Here is a 17,835-nt window from a genome sequence, read left to right as displayed (position 1 = left end):
GTTCAGCAGAATACCGCAATACTCAAACCACTTTTCCAGTTTTGTATGGTAACCGGATTCTCTATTGTAAAGGTTTAAGAAATACCTATTGGTTTTGCTTACAAAGTAGTGTTCTGGGTGAATGAACTCTCCTGCATCGTTTTGAAAATTCATTATTTTTGAACATACTTTCCCTTTTCCAAACATATGCTGTAAATTACATATTTCAAGCTTCCAATGTGACAGCACTCTTAAAGTTACATAAATTATCATGATGAAGGGTGCAATTAAAATCAGTAAGCAGCTTCAAACAGCACAAAAATCATTAGCTAACTGAAATAACACTTGTTAAAAGAAGAATTCTTCACTTGCTTTGAAGAATTACCACACTATAATTAGCAATACACTTTTCTACATCGTAAGAAAGAAGGTGGCAGTTGTCTTTTATCTTTTACAAAATAGAACATATTCAGAAGTGTATAGGGTAAAATATGTAGCTACAGAAAAAAAAAGTGTGTTCTGCAAATGTGACGATATATTATATTTACATTTTATTTCAAAATATGCAATAATGAAAGTGTTCACCATGGGAGGGAATGTCAAACTATTTCAAGCAGAAAGAGATGTAAACTGTGTATTAAGCTCCCTGAGCAGCATAACAGAGGCTAACTCCCCCCCAAACGCTTTCTCACCATTCTGAACTATGTTTTACTTAAAACCACTAAAAGAGTTCTTCAGCTATTTGAAAAACAACTTTCTCTGTTCAAATGTTCAGCTTCTTAAAAAACCAGTATGTCTACCACAACTGATTTAGTCAATCTCAGAAAGAACTAAGAAAGGAGAAGAAATACTGTACTTTCTACAGCATTTAGTGTTATTTATTATAATGTTTTCCAAAATAAACTGTAAGATTCCTTAAATACATCTAGAACTAAGAGCATGGTAAGACTGTAACACGCTTCAGTCATAATGGCAGACAGCAGCATAGTGCAAGCTCTTACTTCTTCACACACTTACCTTCTGATCCTGGTAATGGTTGGGTTTTCCAGTATACCAGTCAGGTACAGTAACAGGTTAGTTATGAAGATGAAATCATACAGCAGCTCTAGAACTGGTGTTTGTAACATAAACTAAAAACTAACTTCATGGGGATAACGGATATCATTTTGAAGGCTGATCTTATCACTTGTTTTGGAAATTACTTGCTCTCTTGAAGGCCATTCTTAACTGTTACTGTCATACAATATTGAGGTAGAAATGAAGTGCAGAATAAAATAGTATCCCGAGTGCTAATCCAGAGTCTTTTCAGGGTAAGATATATGGTTCTCTTATTAATATTCTCTTAATTAATACTAACAGTGTCCTGTTACTATAACAGGAGTGTTCCTACCAGAATAAATCAGATTATTGCCAAATACTGATTCTCACATGTAAGCACTGGCCTGCCTAAGCCTGTTGATAATGGTATAAAGTCCTCAAGCACACTCTTAAAATTTTACTGAAAAATAAAAGTCAGTAGTCTAAATCTACCCGTACATTAACATACTCAAATATAGAATAAAGTTTAGAAATTTGTAAAAGTCATCATATTTCAGAATGTTAACCTGATATACCTGTTTTATCCGTTAGTAAATAAACTAATCGTCCCAGCTCTTCTGGTATGGTGCTAGTTCGAACAACTGTTCCAGGAATATTGTCATCTTTCATAATCATCCACCCATAGGCTGCCTTACCCATGTCCAAGTTCACACGTAAACTGCAAAGGAAATTTATACCATAATCAGTGTATCAGGCAAAGCAAAATTATAACCATGAAAAATATAACTAAAAGCTCTTTTTAGGATACCTGAGGGGAAAAAAAAAAAAAAAAAAATCTTAAAACTATATGCAACAAAAATTTTGGAACAATGCTTTTGTTACGTGTTTGTAAAGTACATATCACAATAGAAATTCAGGCTCTATCCAAGACTTTCAGAACTACTGCAATACAAACAAATGCAGTATCATGCCTTCTGCATGAGACAGATTGAAACACTTTGTGGAGATTCTTGACATAATTACTACAATTATACAGATGAAAGCATTATATGCACTTTATTGACAAGACTAGACTGCTTTTTATCTGTTAAAGTCACACTTTTTATCTGTTAAAAAAACTATAGGTGTTGGGGATTTTGTATTATGTTAAAGTACAAATATTTTTGTACATCTTCAAGTCACTGCTTTTAAAAAAAATATTTTTTCTTTAGGGAAGTACAACTTCTCTTTCACACCACGACCAATCAACAATGTTGCTGTGTCCTTCCCAAAGTGCAGTTACAGACGCTCTTGACTGCAGAGAGAACAGTGCCCAAGCAGCAAAGTGGACCCTCATGTGATAGCGTATGGGCTGGAGCTGCTACTGTCTGCAGCAATAAGGAACCTTTGGGTAACTCTGTACTAGAAATTGTAATTTGCAGCAAGTCTTACTTATACATAGAAGTGTAAAATTGAAAGTATTTTGACTTCAGTTCACTTGGTGTGTGCATATTTATTTCCGTATCCATCATACACCTTGAACCTTGTATTCCTATGTTATAATAAAAAAGTTTTTACTCATACTGGTCAGAGATAACTTTGAACACATTGCTCTTCCCCAAAATTAAATTCTTCAACTCAAAACTCTATGTCACCTTGTTCTAAAACTTTACAATGCTACTTTCCCTTAGCTATTCACTGCATTCCTGTTACCATATCAGAGGAACTGTGACTAAGGAATAGGCACGTGTTCACTTCTGTTGACTCTGTCCTAATAGAAACACTGAAAAACCAGCTAGGACAGTGGCTATGTGAACTATTTGTAGCTATTTGCCCAGGGCACAGGACTCAGAGTCCCATGTTTAGGAACAGGTTTACAGTAAGTGGCTCTTAAAACTGTTCAAAGGTATATAACAAGGTCAAAACACTGCTAATGCACTTCAGACCTTTTTAACAGTCCTGAAGTGGTGCTTTACAGTATAACCAAAACAGCAGCCACAAACAGTTTTTATCTGTCCTCTTACAATCACAGGGACAGATTGACAGTGAATAACCTGAGGTAACAGTGGACGAAACAGTCACAAACTGCAATATCCCATAGAAGCATTTAACTAGAATTCTGAGAATATCTGAACTTTCAACACACACTGAAAAAAACAGTTTATTCCACACCCTTTCCTTTGTGAACTTGTGCAGAAGATGGCAGCACATGTTGCAGCACAAAAAGAAACAAGCCTTTTTGATAAAAGATTCTTAAGCAGACAAGATGGTATTTCATTCTTTAACTAGCATCACCATCAGAAAAATATCCTTCTACCTGTTGATACATCCCAATTAGTTCTGCAATATCATACCTAACTTCAGCTGTCTTCAGACATGCAAATATATATAAAAAAACATTAGGACAGACAGCAGGAGGAGGACTCTACCAGATTCTTTTTATTGAAAATCCTACAGTATTAACAAGGAGAAAAATACTGGAAGTCACTTGCCTCACAGCAACTGCAGTTTTACACTCTTACTTAATCCAGAGCCAGTGCTGAGCAACCACTATTTATATTACATATATCTGTTAACTTGCAAAGTTAGAGATACTAAAAGGACCAATATAATACACTTCACATTGAGCTATGTATTAGTCAACAGAAGGAATAGCAAAAGATTTACTCTTCTTAGAGATTAAAACCTGCTTTTTAGCTAGTCAAGTACAAAAGATGCTGTCTAGCTCAAGAAGAGAAACACAAGCACACTTTATTTAAGAATAGCTAGACACTTGCTCTAGACAGGAGTAAGCAGAGTAAGTGAAGGAGGAAAGCCACTCATCACCCCACTTCAAAGAGGCATTTGGGCTGTATTTTTTTTCTGCCTGGCTACCGAAACAGGAATTCTACAAAGAAAGCTCTATTTAAGAGCTGCCATCTCAGGTACAGGAGCCTCTCTACAAAGAGAGAAATCCACATGGCTGCTCTACCAATGGAGGCTATACAAAGTCATCCAGATAGGAAAAACTGTACTTCAGTAAGATTAAATCAGAAAAAACCTCTCAAAGCTGAAGTACACGTCTTCACTTCCATCTTTTATAAGCATGTGTATTATCTGGTTTCAATGTTCTAAACACTCTCTATATTCATTTAATTATAATCTCATCTAAAATACAGTTTCAAGCTAAGACAACTACCCTAGCTTTCCAGCATGCACTGCTAAGCGGAACAGAGGGTATCTCCTTTATGCTGAGGACCTAATAGAAAGCTGGCACCACTGACCTCCAGAGAAATAACATCTCCCCAATGACTAGAACATTCCAAGAAAGGTTTCTGGCACACATTGATACTGGGTGCATGCTTGAATTGTTAATATGAATAAAGAAATAAACAGGAATAAAATAAAAAAATGTGGTCTACAGATCCATTCTCAGTACTAATTCTAAAGTTTGTACACTGTATCCTGCTCTGACTTCCTTCACTTGTTGCTTGTTGCCTTCAAGGAAATTTTTCTCTTTGAAGTCATTGTAGCTATCACATAGCACATAGAATCATAGAATCATAGAATACTTAGGGTTGGAAAGGACCTTAAGATCATCTAGTTCCAACCCCACTGCCATCGGCAGGGACACCTTGCACTAAACCATGTTGCCCAAGGCTCTGTCCAACCTGGCCTTGAACACCACCAGGGATGGAGCATCCACAACCTCCCTGGGCAACCCATTCCAGTGCTTCCCATCAAATGTCTTGTCAGTTCTCAACGTGGAAGGTTTGAGCCTTGAGGAGTGGGGGATCTTCAGCCCAGGTTCCACATGATGGACACTGCTGTAACACTAAAAATGATGGAGGCCTATTTGCTTTCAAATGTCTCCAACCTTCATAGGACCTTCACAGGAATGGATACAAATACTTGACTGAAAAGTCCAAGAATTCTCATATGATAAACCAAGGAGATACTTAAGCTTACTTTCAGTGCCTGACAATATTAGCTATCATTTCTCATAAATCCTTTGTGGACTTCAAGAAACCTCATTATGTAACCAAAACCATTTTAAATTTACCAGTTTTTAAATCGTTCTCAATTTCATCCAATTTAAGACTCTCTATATATCAGTAATTAATGAAAATGCACAGAACTGCATCATATGTTGCATTAGCATACTGTTGCATCAGTAACTGATTTTTTAGCAAACCAATTAACATGCAGTCTTTAGAAGCAGTATGTTAATAATGGTATTTGAAGGCTGTTGCAGAGAACAAGCATATTTAATGAACATCATAATGTGAAGTTTCTTTTGTCTAAACCTCAGCACTAGTTCTAGAGGAGGCAAACCTTACGCAACTGTTATCCAACTTGGGGATTTATTCCACTAAGAGCCAGGGTTGATTTTCTCTGCAATTTAGCTCTGGGGGGAGCGGGGCAGGGGGGAAAAAAGGGAAAAAAAAAAAAAAAAAAAAAAAAAAGAATCAGTAACAACATTTCAGAATCCACACTGCTTTTTACTATAAGAACAGATATTTTTGTTTTTATTCCCTCAAAAACATCGGTAGTGTTTTAGGTTAAAAAATTGCATATTTACAGGACTTCTAAATTTATTTTTTCCCTAATGGCAATTGGGTCTCCATGTAAAGATTTTTGATTTTTGTCAAAATGAACAAAGTTGCCAATAACCAAAGGCCTTCACTGAGAAAGTCTGACACATACATTTAGAAACTCCAGAAACATTCTGCCTTTCATGACTCAGTGAAAAGCAATCAAGACCTAATGAAGTTAGCATAGATGATTTTGTGAACAAAGTGATACTATGGCAAATAAAATTCAAGTATGAATTTGAATCAAAATAGTATGAGTTTTATTTGAACATCCTAAGCAGTTCCACATATAAGCAGAAAGTCTGTAGCAAAAAACAAAGCCCTGCCAAAACTTCAGATACAGTATGAGTACCCATAGTGGTATCCAATTTTCAAAGTAAATGAAGCAATTGAGATATAGTCTTTATATTTTCAGGACTTCTTTCTGAGTGAAATAGTGAAGATATCTGGGTCATGTCAGTACCCAAAACTGTACTCAATCCCCTGTGGTTATGCCCCTAACCTTCCTATATCCCTACCTGCTTGAAACAGCTATAACAACACATTACATATTTTACACATTAACTAGAAAATATTGAGCAGTTTTAAAATACTGGTCAAGAAACAATCAAAAAGCTTCATATAATATGTTTTAGTCTCTATATAGATTTCATTATGTTTCATGGTATGGTATAGAAGCATAATGAACATTTTTAAGGATTGCTTAAACTACTTTAAGAGTAGTTCATTAGCTCTTCTGCACTGGAAGACTTGCATCATACATCTAACATATATTCTGTCTGTGTATATGAGACTACATATACTGATACTGTATGTGTAACACATCTCTATATTACAAAAATTAGAGCTCCAACACAGCACAAACTATGATATGATTTAAGGCAGCATAACTGCTTGCTGCTGTAAGGCACTACAATCCTGCATAGGTGCAAGTTCCCTGGATCTCAGGAAAGCACGAAAATTCCTATTTATATAATCCCAGATTTGATTGGATATTAATGAATTTCAGATACAAGACTTCCTTGCAGTGTTTTCTTCACTGCCCACTGAAAACAGACTGACATAACTTGAAGCATTTTCTTTAAATGCTCCTCTTAAAGACCCAGAAAAAAGCAGCCAGGAGCCAGGTAATGCCCCAAAACTTCTACTATTTAAGTGCAAGACAGTTCCTTCCAGATGTTTGGGACAGTTTATTTTGGCAAAATGGCTCAGTACCTAACAGCCAACTAGAAAAATGCCTAGGAATACCAAGGAATTCAGAGAGTGGGTAAGCATAACCCTGGGGAGATTTATTTAGTTTTGGAGAGTCTGTCAAGGACTTGCTTTCTATTCTCCTTTCCCACTCAATTTTAAGAAATGTAAATAGATTAACTCTGAAGGAAGGCAGACTGCCTATGGAGGTTCCCTGGGCCATGCTTTCTCCATACCGGAAAACCAAATGTGAGTTACAGAATACCATTTTTAAGGGCCAAACGTTTCTGGCAGTGTGGGCCTTTTCAAAATATTTTGTGTGTACTGGTTCTAACTTCAGACAGTGAAGCAACATTGACTGAGAGGAGTATTTAGGATGCACCTGAATCACATTGAACTAGCTGCTCGCCGCAGCAAAAAATGTTTCTCTTCCTGTTAATTATAGAAGAGACTGTACAGAAATCAGTTAAACTCTGCTAACAGTTAGTTACCTCCTCCTGGTGATCTTCACCAAACGTGCCTGGCCATGGAAAATTATTTTCATTGCATACCTGGAATTTCCTTTGCCCTGCAAACCAAAAGCCAAACACAACTGCAAAACCCCTCCATGTTTAGAAACTTCCTGAATTCTCTAGAACTATCAATCAACAAATTTCATGTGTGCATGAGTTCAGATATTCTTTGCCTCTACCAGTCAATCCTGTAAACTGGATTCTCCCATGTTCATTTCCTTTACCCATGAAAAGTTCATTATTTCCCCAATATAGCTATTTTAAAAATCATGAGAAGACACAACACCTGGTGCTTCCGTGTCATTAGCCTCATCATTTTCGTCTTCAAGAGTTTACACCCCAAATACAGACTAAAAAACAGGCAATTTCCACGCTTAACATCCAGAAAAAGGAAGAGAAGTATAGTTATATTTGAACAACTCTGGCATGACTGGAGTTGTTCATTTTGCTGATAGTGTGGGAAGCAACCCTGTATACGAATAAGGTGACTTGAAGAAAAGGTGGTATAGAAATAGATAAACCTCTACAGAGAAAAGCATTCTGTCCTGGGTTCAGCGCTTAAACCATGACACATTCTCTGATAGATTCCTGTCTGATCTTCATAGAGTAAATATATAGTCCACCTCAGAACTAAGCCAATCACATCTTCTAATACTTTTGCTTTATATGTTATGTCCCACAAGCAATTGAAAAATGGGATTAGCTGTATCGTAGAAATTATTTTTGGAAAAGAACTATTCCACAAGTCCACTAAAGAACTCTTAATTTGAAAACAACCTAATCAATCCACACGTTTCTCAGTGGTATATGCTGAACTTCCAAAACAGAATCAAATTTACTTACACCACCTATATGCTCTTAATCCTCTTGCATCCAGTAACAAAGATATTACGATGGTTAAAACACAGATTTAAGTTTTGGCTTAAACTCTTTATTATAGCAGAACAGTGACCAACAAGTGATCCTTTACACTCTTAGTTCATTTTTGCCCTTCCCCTACATGTCTTTGATGATTAAGTGCATCTTTCAGTGATATGCAGACTTGACTATCACTTGAACACAGCACTTTTGCCTCTTCACATGGGTAAGTTGCTTAATACTTAATAACTCTGTGTGTATGGGGGGGAACGATGACATGACCTAAAAACAACATCACACAAGCAGTAAGGGAGTTATGATATTGATTGTTTAGAAAGATATCACAAAATTGAAACACAAATGTGTAAATAAAAAACAAGAGTTAATCTATTTACCTTCCAGGTAAAGGAAGTGGAAACTGTTCTCAAGTGACCAGTTTCTACAATGAGATCTCTACTCCCCCGCATATTTGCTAGAACCTTCTCTCTCTATTACCAGAGTAAGTTGCTCTTGCTTCACGAAAGCAGCATAAAAATACAAGTCCTTTAAGTTCTAAAACTTTAAGACAGATACTTCCCGAGTATCATACTGGTCAAATATGACATGACACAGTTTCCTTCACACAGACATGTACTTAAAAAAATGTGTCCACAGTAGCACATAAGGCATGTAAGCTTAGATCAAAATTCTTAATGAAATCCTCTTTTATTTTTTTTCCCTTATACTACATGGATTTAAATATTGTGTGCAAACTTGAGGGGATAGATCTTAAATCTACTGACAGTTTAGTTGCTGCTAACTCTGTGGCTAGCCACTGTTCTTAGTGAATGAGTTATCTCAAACTGAAGAGTTCCAGAGAGCATTCAAAATTAACTATCACTTTAAATACTGGGTATTTTAACAGGGGAGAATATTTCCATTTTGCAAAGGCAATACCCATTCAAGGAAAAAAAATTCATTTCAGGGTCAGTGTTCTCACTTCTGTGTCTACAGAAGACTTGATTACACACATGGATATTATTTCCTGTTCCAGTTTATCTGCAATTTGAATATACAGTACTCATGCTTAATGAATTAATTAATTCAGGGCAAGTCTCTACTTGGTTACACATCTTAAAAGTCCTCTCATTGTAAAAGCGCACCTACATTATTCAGCCATTCAGTTTAAATTAATCATTGTTGTAGTAAAAAGTCTGCATTTTAACCAGAGAAATGGAACATTTTCAGTATTTAAGGCATTAAAAATAAAATTCCAAAATATATTGAAGAGTTCATTCAAATACATGTTTCCTAAGCCCATGTTCTCAAATATACCAAGATTGTATCCTTATTAATACATTTATGCTAGTAAAGGATTAGATATCCTGATTACTCCAGCAAGATGAACATTATACAAAAAAAATACAACAGTATTGTTTTCTGTACAGTGATCCTTCAAGAATCAGCAGATTTGTTGGCACCTTCTCCTTCAGCTTCCTGATAAGATCGATTTCCTTTGCAATGAGAAGCAAGTATAAAGTTCAAGAAAGCCACATTCAGTGAAATTAGACATCTGTGTTCTTCTTTCATTCTTATACGTACCTGATCGGGATGATATAGGAAAACAGGAGGAGGAATCGGAAAAGGTTGCGATACCATGGGCCTACAAATCCTTGCAAGGTTACCATAACAACTGATAGTGCAACTAAAGCCAAAAACAGGGCTTTGGTCAGTTGATTCAACTCCAAGTCCAGCAGGCCAACCTAGAGTAAGAAGTATAAATCAAGTTATTAGTCATGAGTTTTTCTTAAACTGACACTTCTTCAGGGCAAGCAATTAACTATTACTGGGGTTTTTTTTATTCCTATTAAAAATCCATGCACTTGTAGCAATTAACTGCACTTTGATAACTGAATTAATTATTGTTCCTATGCTTGCATGCAATAGATGTTTCCTGGTTACAGGACAATAACAATTCCCAGAACCAGTGTGAACTGTCCCAGCCAGGCCTTTCGAATGCCTTTACATCCAACACATATCTCCCCTATTCCCTGATCCAGGATAGCAACACAAGAGGGCAAGGAGAAAAGACAGCTGGAGAGAAAAAAAATGAGCAGGAACAATCTGTCATGCATGCAGCAAAAATACTGGCACTGTATATTATATCTCTGAGGTAGCTATTGCTTATTTACTGCTAGAAGATCAAAAACCTGTTAGATTCAAGAATCAATGGACAAATACAGCAGAGCTACCTTCTCATTCATGTAACTTGTCCTATTCTCCAATATCAGTCTGTAAAACTGAACTAATTTAATAGAAATAATTTTTAATTGCATGAAGGTTTCAGTTATTCCATATAATAATAAAAAACAACAATCAAGTGAAATGTCCATTTACAAACCAAAAGAGTAAAAACAGCTTCAACTTTTCACAAGTAAAAAATGTTTAGAAACATTTTAGTAAAAACATTGAGAGGCTATCTTTCATCCACTGTTTCTCATGAAAAAATATTTTTAAGCTATGTAACTAAGACTCTCACCATTTCAATAATGTATGCTCTAAGCTAAGTATTTGTACTCCACTTTTTGGGATGCTCTTGTAGTCAGTAAAATACGTGGGAAAATTATGTCAGGGTTTCCTAGACCGCATCACAGATGCCCCTTTTATCTCCAAGTCTTGTCAGTAAGACCAGTAAAACATAACACTTCCTTAGATAACAAATAGTCTGCAAAAGAACCACTTTAAATATAGTTCTTAAAAATTCCAGCAATCTTGCTTATACATGGGCTGTCCCTTCCCTAGAGAACCAGGCAGCTGAAGACCACAGCGGCTGATTTATCAGCTGCATTTAAAAAGCAGCACAACGAGGACAAATATCTTGCAATTTCCGCTGCTTCAACTACTACATAGTTTATGCTTGAATTATTGAGAAAAATAGGGTTTTGGATTAAAATGAAGAAAAATGAAGCCAGGGAAGTAGAGCATGTTTCAAAGCCCAGATCTTTTTGCGTTGACAAAGGCAGCCTAAGTTTCAGGCCTCGCTGAGGATCAGATGAAGTCATTATTCATTCAGTCAGGGAAAAAAGACTCAATTACCTCAACCTAAAGATGCTATCAATGAATGCAAAGTGCATATTTTACTCTATTCATCCAAATCCCATTAAAAAGTGAAAGGAATGATTTAATCTGGCCTTCTAGAGTTGGTCTTTTTTTGTAATAAAATAAAGAATCACTGTCTTGCAATATGCATAACCACTACCTCACACTTTTTTTCCCTGCATCATGGTAGTGAAAGCCTATCTCTCCCCTCTGCTCCCTCTTTGGTCCCCCCCCCCCCCCCCCGTAAAAAACCCACCCCAGAAGAGAAATGAATAAAGAGCTTCTTTGGAAAGAATGCCACTTTTTGGACAGAAACATTAAATTTAGTCCACTGCACACTGATACGTAGCTAATTCAAAGCATTAATACCTTTCTAATTGATGAAGACAGATGTGAATGAAAGTTTGGAATCCAACAAAAATGTGTTTGGAGATATATTAAGAGAATAAAGGAAGTTGCTGATGAAAAATTTTCACACAATACACCTCTTGCTCAAGAACATTTAGTTTGTTACTACTAATGTCATACTTTTTAATGTCGATCATATTATTAGCCATAGTCAATTTTAATATTTTCATTTACTATGGCAAGTGAACGCAATTGCAAAATCTTACATAAGAAGGCACACACGAAGTTTTAATAGAAATGCATTCTCCATTTCTCAAAAATTAGCTACTCTAATGTACTGAAATATGCTTAATTCTGTACCTTTCCACTTAAACAACTTCTGCACTCCAACTAATGAAACACTCTTGAATTATACATACACATTTCATGTAGAAATTCACTAACTAGTAGAAATTCATGTAGAAATTCACTCTCTAAAATTTATCTGAATACTGAAAACCTGTGTAATACTAATTACATTGATTTTATCAAAACATTTGTAAAACATACCATCTTAAGAAAGTGATTTCTTTCCTTCTGAAAATAACCATAACCAGAAAAACTATGACAATATAAGAAACAGATGAATTAACAACTGGAGTAATTTTCCACATTTATTGCTATTTCTAATATTAGAAAAGCAAATTTTCTTCTACTTCTCATAATGTTTGTTCTATTTGAAACAACTGTGTTAACAGAATTAAACACACCACTGGAAATTTTAATCTCCAAGGGAAAATTTGTGCATATGTCTAAGACAACCACAACAGTTTTGCAAAGGGGCTGCTCTATGATAATGAACACAATAATTGCCTGTATAATCTAAAATGCTACTAATGACAACAACTGCAAAACCACTTAGCTCCTCTTTAATTTACGCAGGAAGTTTTAAGTAGCTAATGGTTCTCAATAAAATAATGTCTTATACCATCGTCTACTTGCATCAAAAAACTACAAGTTTTTTAAATACATTATTTTAACTGAGGGAATGATTAAAGTCTAAACTTCACATTTTGGACCACAAGGTATAAATCATTATCTTATGAGAAAAATCCTGATTTAATTAGCAGAAGTTGAAAGCAATAAAAAAACCTTTCTGACTATTGAAGTAGTACATGAACAGCAATATTGCTATTGCTGCCCTAGGTGCGTAACTTCTGGGAAAGGTTATCCTCTGAAGCTATTACAGTAGCAACAGAACAATTCTTCAAACATTATAAAAAGTGTATTGCTTGGAAAATGAGGAAAAAAATATGCCAGAATACTAAAATGCAAAATTTGATAATTCAATGTTACACAACAGTAAAGACTTCTCAAAATAGTCTTATGCAGTCATTTTCTATTCAATTACAGTTTAAAGTACATTAGAAATATTTGTTCCCACATAGACTTTTTAAAGCATCCTACTTTAATACTGTTGAAGTATTAAGGCACTATCTTAGGAGAGACTTCCCCCTGCAATCAGATTCCTCCACAAGTGTAATTATATTTCAGTAATCACTTGGGTTCTGCACTGACAAACACCATATTGGCTACAATGAAATTTCAGGGTATGTATGTTTGAGATAGACTTTGACTTTAATTTGCACCATACACAAAAATATTCTTCCCTATTCTTAACACATGCTTTGAACTTTATTAAACCTTGAACAGTAGCCAATTATTCATGTTTTCATTAATTCTAGTCTAAACTTAGATGGAACAGCTATGCAAAGAGTAAGGTAAGTATTTAAAATTACTAAAATTCAAGTAATTTATCTTTCTTCTTTGGGCTGACAAAAACAAGCTCTGCCTAAAAAAGATGATTCATGGCATTTCATCATTTATTAAAAAATAAATGTTATATAAATTACTATATACAGTTAGCTGCATATATCAGAACCCCTATGGCTTTCTCCAATAATCTGTTAAATCTTTCCCATAGTCCCTGGGATTATTAATCCCTGTTTAAAGATTTAATAGACACATCATTATCCATTTACCTTAATCTTTGACACAAAAAAAAAAAATGTACAGCAACTTTGCTACCTGTAAATGTTTTTTCTTGTTAAGTCTCCTAATTCTAAGGTTATTTTTATGATTCAAACTCCTGAATGCTCAGCAATCCAGACAACCATACATAATTATGAATCAAAACAAGTAAAGCAAGTGAATTCAAGTTTAGGAAGCATCTTTCCTTAATTCACTGTACTCAATTAATGGCTTGACAAATATGTTTCGCTAAAAGCCTGTCTTAATTAACACAAAACTCACCGAATCTTGCATACTATATGTTACACTTTTTAATCAATATCTTACTCATTCTTTTAAGCAGTAGATTCAAAGGTAGAAAAAGCAAACAAAATACTGAAAGATATAAAGTGACTATTTAGTGGGGAAAAAAAAAAAAAAAAATCACCTAGTCCTGCTTTTTCTCAGATTTATTTTCAAACAGCTCAACCACTTGTTTAGCTGCAAGAACAACGATGTCAAACCTTGAAAACATTTTCTGAAGGACTAAAAACCTATTACAAGATTTATTAATTTTGGAATCAAAGCAATAATCATGGTGGTGAGTGCAGGCATTCTACCTGACTTAAATAACTGAAGTTTCAGTTTTACTAGTCCACTCCAGTGGACTTATGCAAATGTAATAATCAGAAAATAGTCCATCTGATTCCACTAAAATGTTCTGTATTTCCTTTGTCAAAAAGTAGTATGCATCTGTCATGCTAGCTTTAATGCACCCAACATGACCTTGATTAAACTGAAATATTTGGCATCATGTTAATATTGCAGGTTTATGGAGCTGAATTGCATCTATTCTACACTGATTCCAAGAAACATTTTTAGATATTTAGCATTAATTGTATCCCCAAGGAAACAAATTACTATTACTTATCTGTATCTTTAGAAAATACAGCCCATATTCAACAAATAGGCATTTAAACCAGCAGAAATATTTTAAAAGTCAAGAAGAAATACATGGTTATCATCCAAAGGAAGATGAGGAAGCTGCAAGCAGATAACATGGGGATTTTTTAATGTCTTGATGCATACTCAAAAACAGAGCTTTAAGTGCTTTTAAAAGCATAGTAAGTTTATTACATTTTGAAATGACTTTTCTGACTTGTCTGTTTTTACTTTAACAAGCTATTCATAACTGCGTAATATCTATGTTTGAAATAAACTAATCACCTTAGGAACAAAACTACCTTTTTTTGTAGCTAGTAATACCTGTAATGCTAAAAGAAAACAAAGACTCAAACATTTCTATCTCTGCCTTCTTTATTTGTCCATTTCATATTGTTGCCTTTTCCAGACTCATCCTCATCTGACTTTGGATACTCAATGTGAAACTTGAAAGTCCTCTCCAGGTTTTTAGAGGTGCTTAGCCCTCTCTAGTTCAGTCTACAATAAAAACTCTAAGTGAGCTATATCCACAACTGTACTTAAATAGTGGACTCAGTTGCCTGAAGTAAGGCACTCATTTTGACAAATGCTGGCCACAGACATCATATCCTTCTTATGCGTGTCTTTTTCAATTGTGTCCTGATTTATCCTAACACCAATGATTTAATCTATTGGTAATAAAACATTATGTTTCAAAAGATTAAAATGAGAGAAACTGAAGGTGACCCATTCTTAGTATCCAATTGACAACAAATCTGATTTCCATTAACACTTTTGCAGTTTGCTCAACTATCCCAATGTCTCCAAATAGTCTTCATTCTGATTTCTTTTCTTAGAATCAGTCTTGAAATATAACAATGGAGCCAAGTCACTGATATTTGCCTCTACCTTATTCCAGTATTTTGCTCTAATTTGACTGAAGGCTAAAAAAGAGACTTAGATGGCAGTTTAAGAAGTGCCATGTACAGTTTGGTCAGCAGAGGGTGCTCAAGATTGGTGTTAGCTGCTGTTTCCAAAAGCTCTCTATTGGTAACGCAGAACCAAGCTCAGCACTGTACCTTTATACGGCGACCTGTATTTCTGTATGATCTTCCTTGGCCGACAGCCCTTACCCCGTTTCGTTTGAAAAGTTCATTTAAATTATTCGAAGGAATTTCATAATTCAGATTTTGTACTGAAATACTGCATTTCCTTCTTAGCAAAAAGTTACACTTCATACACCTTTATACAGTCACAGACTTGTACCCTAAGGTGCCAGCAGTGAGATGCTGTGAGGCCATATGTATTCTGATTTCACTCTCTATTTGTCACACACAAGAATGATAAAAACGTGTACAGAGCATATTAAAAAAAAACTGAAAAGGTTAATGGCTTCTTAAACTCTGGCATCCATAACAGGGATTGTGCTGCATTAGTAATATACCCCTCCTCCTATTAGAAGCTATCAATTGAGACCACCCATCAATTTAGAATAATTACTTCAATAATCTGAGCCAACTAGTCATACTGGAGACTTCAACAACCAGATAGTCGTTGTTGAAAGCATTCGGACAGTGAAACTCTTAAGACATCATTTTTTTTCCATTTAAAACTAGGTACACAAGATTTCACACAGAAGGCATTCGGTTTCTAAGCACTCACAATCCTCCTTATATCTGATCAAAATTTCTAAGACATGGAATTCCAAGAGGAAAAAAGATCAGTATTTAAAGATGTTCAATTTCACACTCAAACACCATCTTCAGATTCATATTTCATCTGTAACTTTTACAAATGTTTGTTATATTTTCTTTTAACCTTGATCATCACCAGCTTCTACTCAAGACTTCTCTAGCATACTGTCATACAGTCAGTTCTTTTAACGGTCAGAATACAGAATAAGCATCTTTACACATTATACACCATTATTAATACTATTCAATGGAGATGGCATTTTTTCAACTCTGAATAGATTAAAACCCCATGTCTTACTCTCTCACAGATTAAAACAATTACCTTTGCCAAAGCAACTGCAAAACCAGCATGGGGACAACTGGTCCCAAAGTTTAGAATTTGCAATTATATAAATATTTTAAAAGTGATATATATCAAAAAAAAAAAAAAAAAAAAAATTAATCTTAGTAATAGGTACTACTTCCTTCGAGAAAAACAACTACAAAAGGGACCTAACAAATTGATAGCAAGTGTTAGCTCTTTCATTTGTGCAAATTTGGGGAATTCTAATTTATCAACACTTCAGACCAAGTAGCTGACTGGTCTAAATAACTTCTTCATACAGACAGCTGCACACATTTTTGTCCCTATATGGACTGAATTCATGTTTTATATATATGTCGCACTATATGTGTAATAAGATTTCATACATGGTATGCAAACCTTGTACCTTTTTCAAAGACATCTTTGAAATTAAGCAAACACTTGAAAACATCTATATAAAGAAATCCAACATTTGCTTACTCCACATTAGAAATAAGGCGTAAGTAACACAGCTCCTCATAGATTACCTAGATTAGGCTATTAGCAGAGATTATTACATTTTTTTAAGGAGTTTATCTCACAAGAGGGCTGGGGGAGGAGAGGTCAGAGCTCAGGTTATCAAAACACACATGGCAATTTTTCCATTAAGAATTTAATTAAATAAGTGAAGCTAAGAACCCATGAAGTTTAAGCTTGTTTTAAGTTTTATCACTTCATATTTTCTCAAATTAACTGTAAGCTTAAAGACAGTTAAGGTTTTTGGGGTTTTTTTCTTCCACCTTACTTGACGTTCAATTGAGAAATGCATTTGAAAATTTCTTTCCATGTACATTACACATTTCATTACACCTTGCTATTTTAAAAATTACAAGAAAGTTGGGGGAGAAAAAAAAAAACTTCACTGGGAAACAGCGGCATACATTAAAGCTGATTCTTATGCCATAAAAATACATGGTAATCAAAGCAGCAACCTTTCTTCCTGGAAGTGTAATTGAAATAAGGTACATACAATACACAGATGATTAAAGTGACTGAGACAACTTTCTGAATATGGATTCACCAATAAATGCAAGTGAATAAATAAAAACTGAAGGAGAAATTAAAAGTGTCTCCATTGGCAGTATGCAGCATCTCCTTCATCGGTTGAGCCCTTCTGGGATCTCCCTCCCCCTCCACTGTGTATACCTCAATTGCATCATCCAACCTGTCTCAGCACAGGCCCGGATACACACGCAACCACCTAGGTTTTCTTTCACAGGAAATCAGGTTAAAACCCCTAAACAACCACATATTAAAGCTTCACACAGTTTATATCTGAATTCTAGTCATAAGGAATATGAATATATAATTATATATAGTAATATTCAAGA

General features: G+C 35.0%; 1 protein-coding gene across 9 annotated transcripts in view; it reads right to left on the bottom strand.

The window, feature by feature from the left end:
- ATP9B (ATPase phospholipid transporting 9B (putative)) overlaps positions 1-17,835 on the bottom strand; it is a 162,388-nt gene that overhangs the window by 40,934 nt on the left and 103,619 nt on the right. For all 9 annotated transcript variants that reach the window (XM_030504681.1, XM_030504921.1, XM_030504843.1 and 6 more), the window contains 2 exons: positions 9,713-9,873; positions 1,593-1,735 (listed from right to left, as the gene is read on the bottom strand). In XM_030504681.1, the coding sequence (XP_030360541.1) occupies positions 1,593-1,735; positions 9,713-9,873 (304 nt within the window). The remainder of the gene's footprint in view (positions 1-1,592; positions 1,736-9,712; positions 9,874-17,835) is intronic.

This window comes from Strigops habroptila, chromosome 1, assembly GCF_004027225.2.
Source record: "Strigops habroptila isolate Jane chromosome 1, bStrHab1.2.pri, whole genome shotgun sequence".
Lineage (NCBI taxonomy): Eukaryota > Metazoa > Chordata > Aves > Psittaciformes > Psittacidae > Strigops > Strigops habroptila.
Note: the sequence above shows the minus strand (reverse complement) of the source record. Positions and strands in the feature narration are given on the sequence as shown.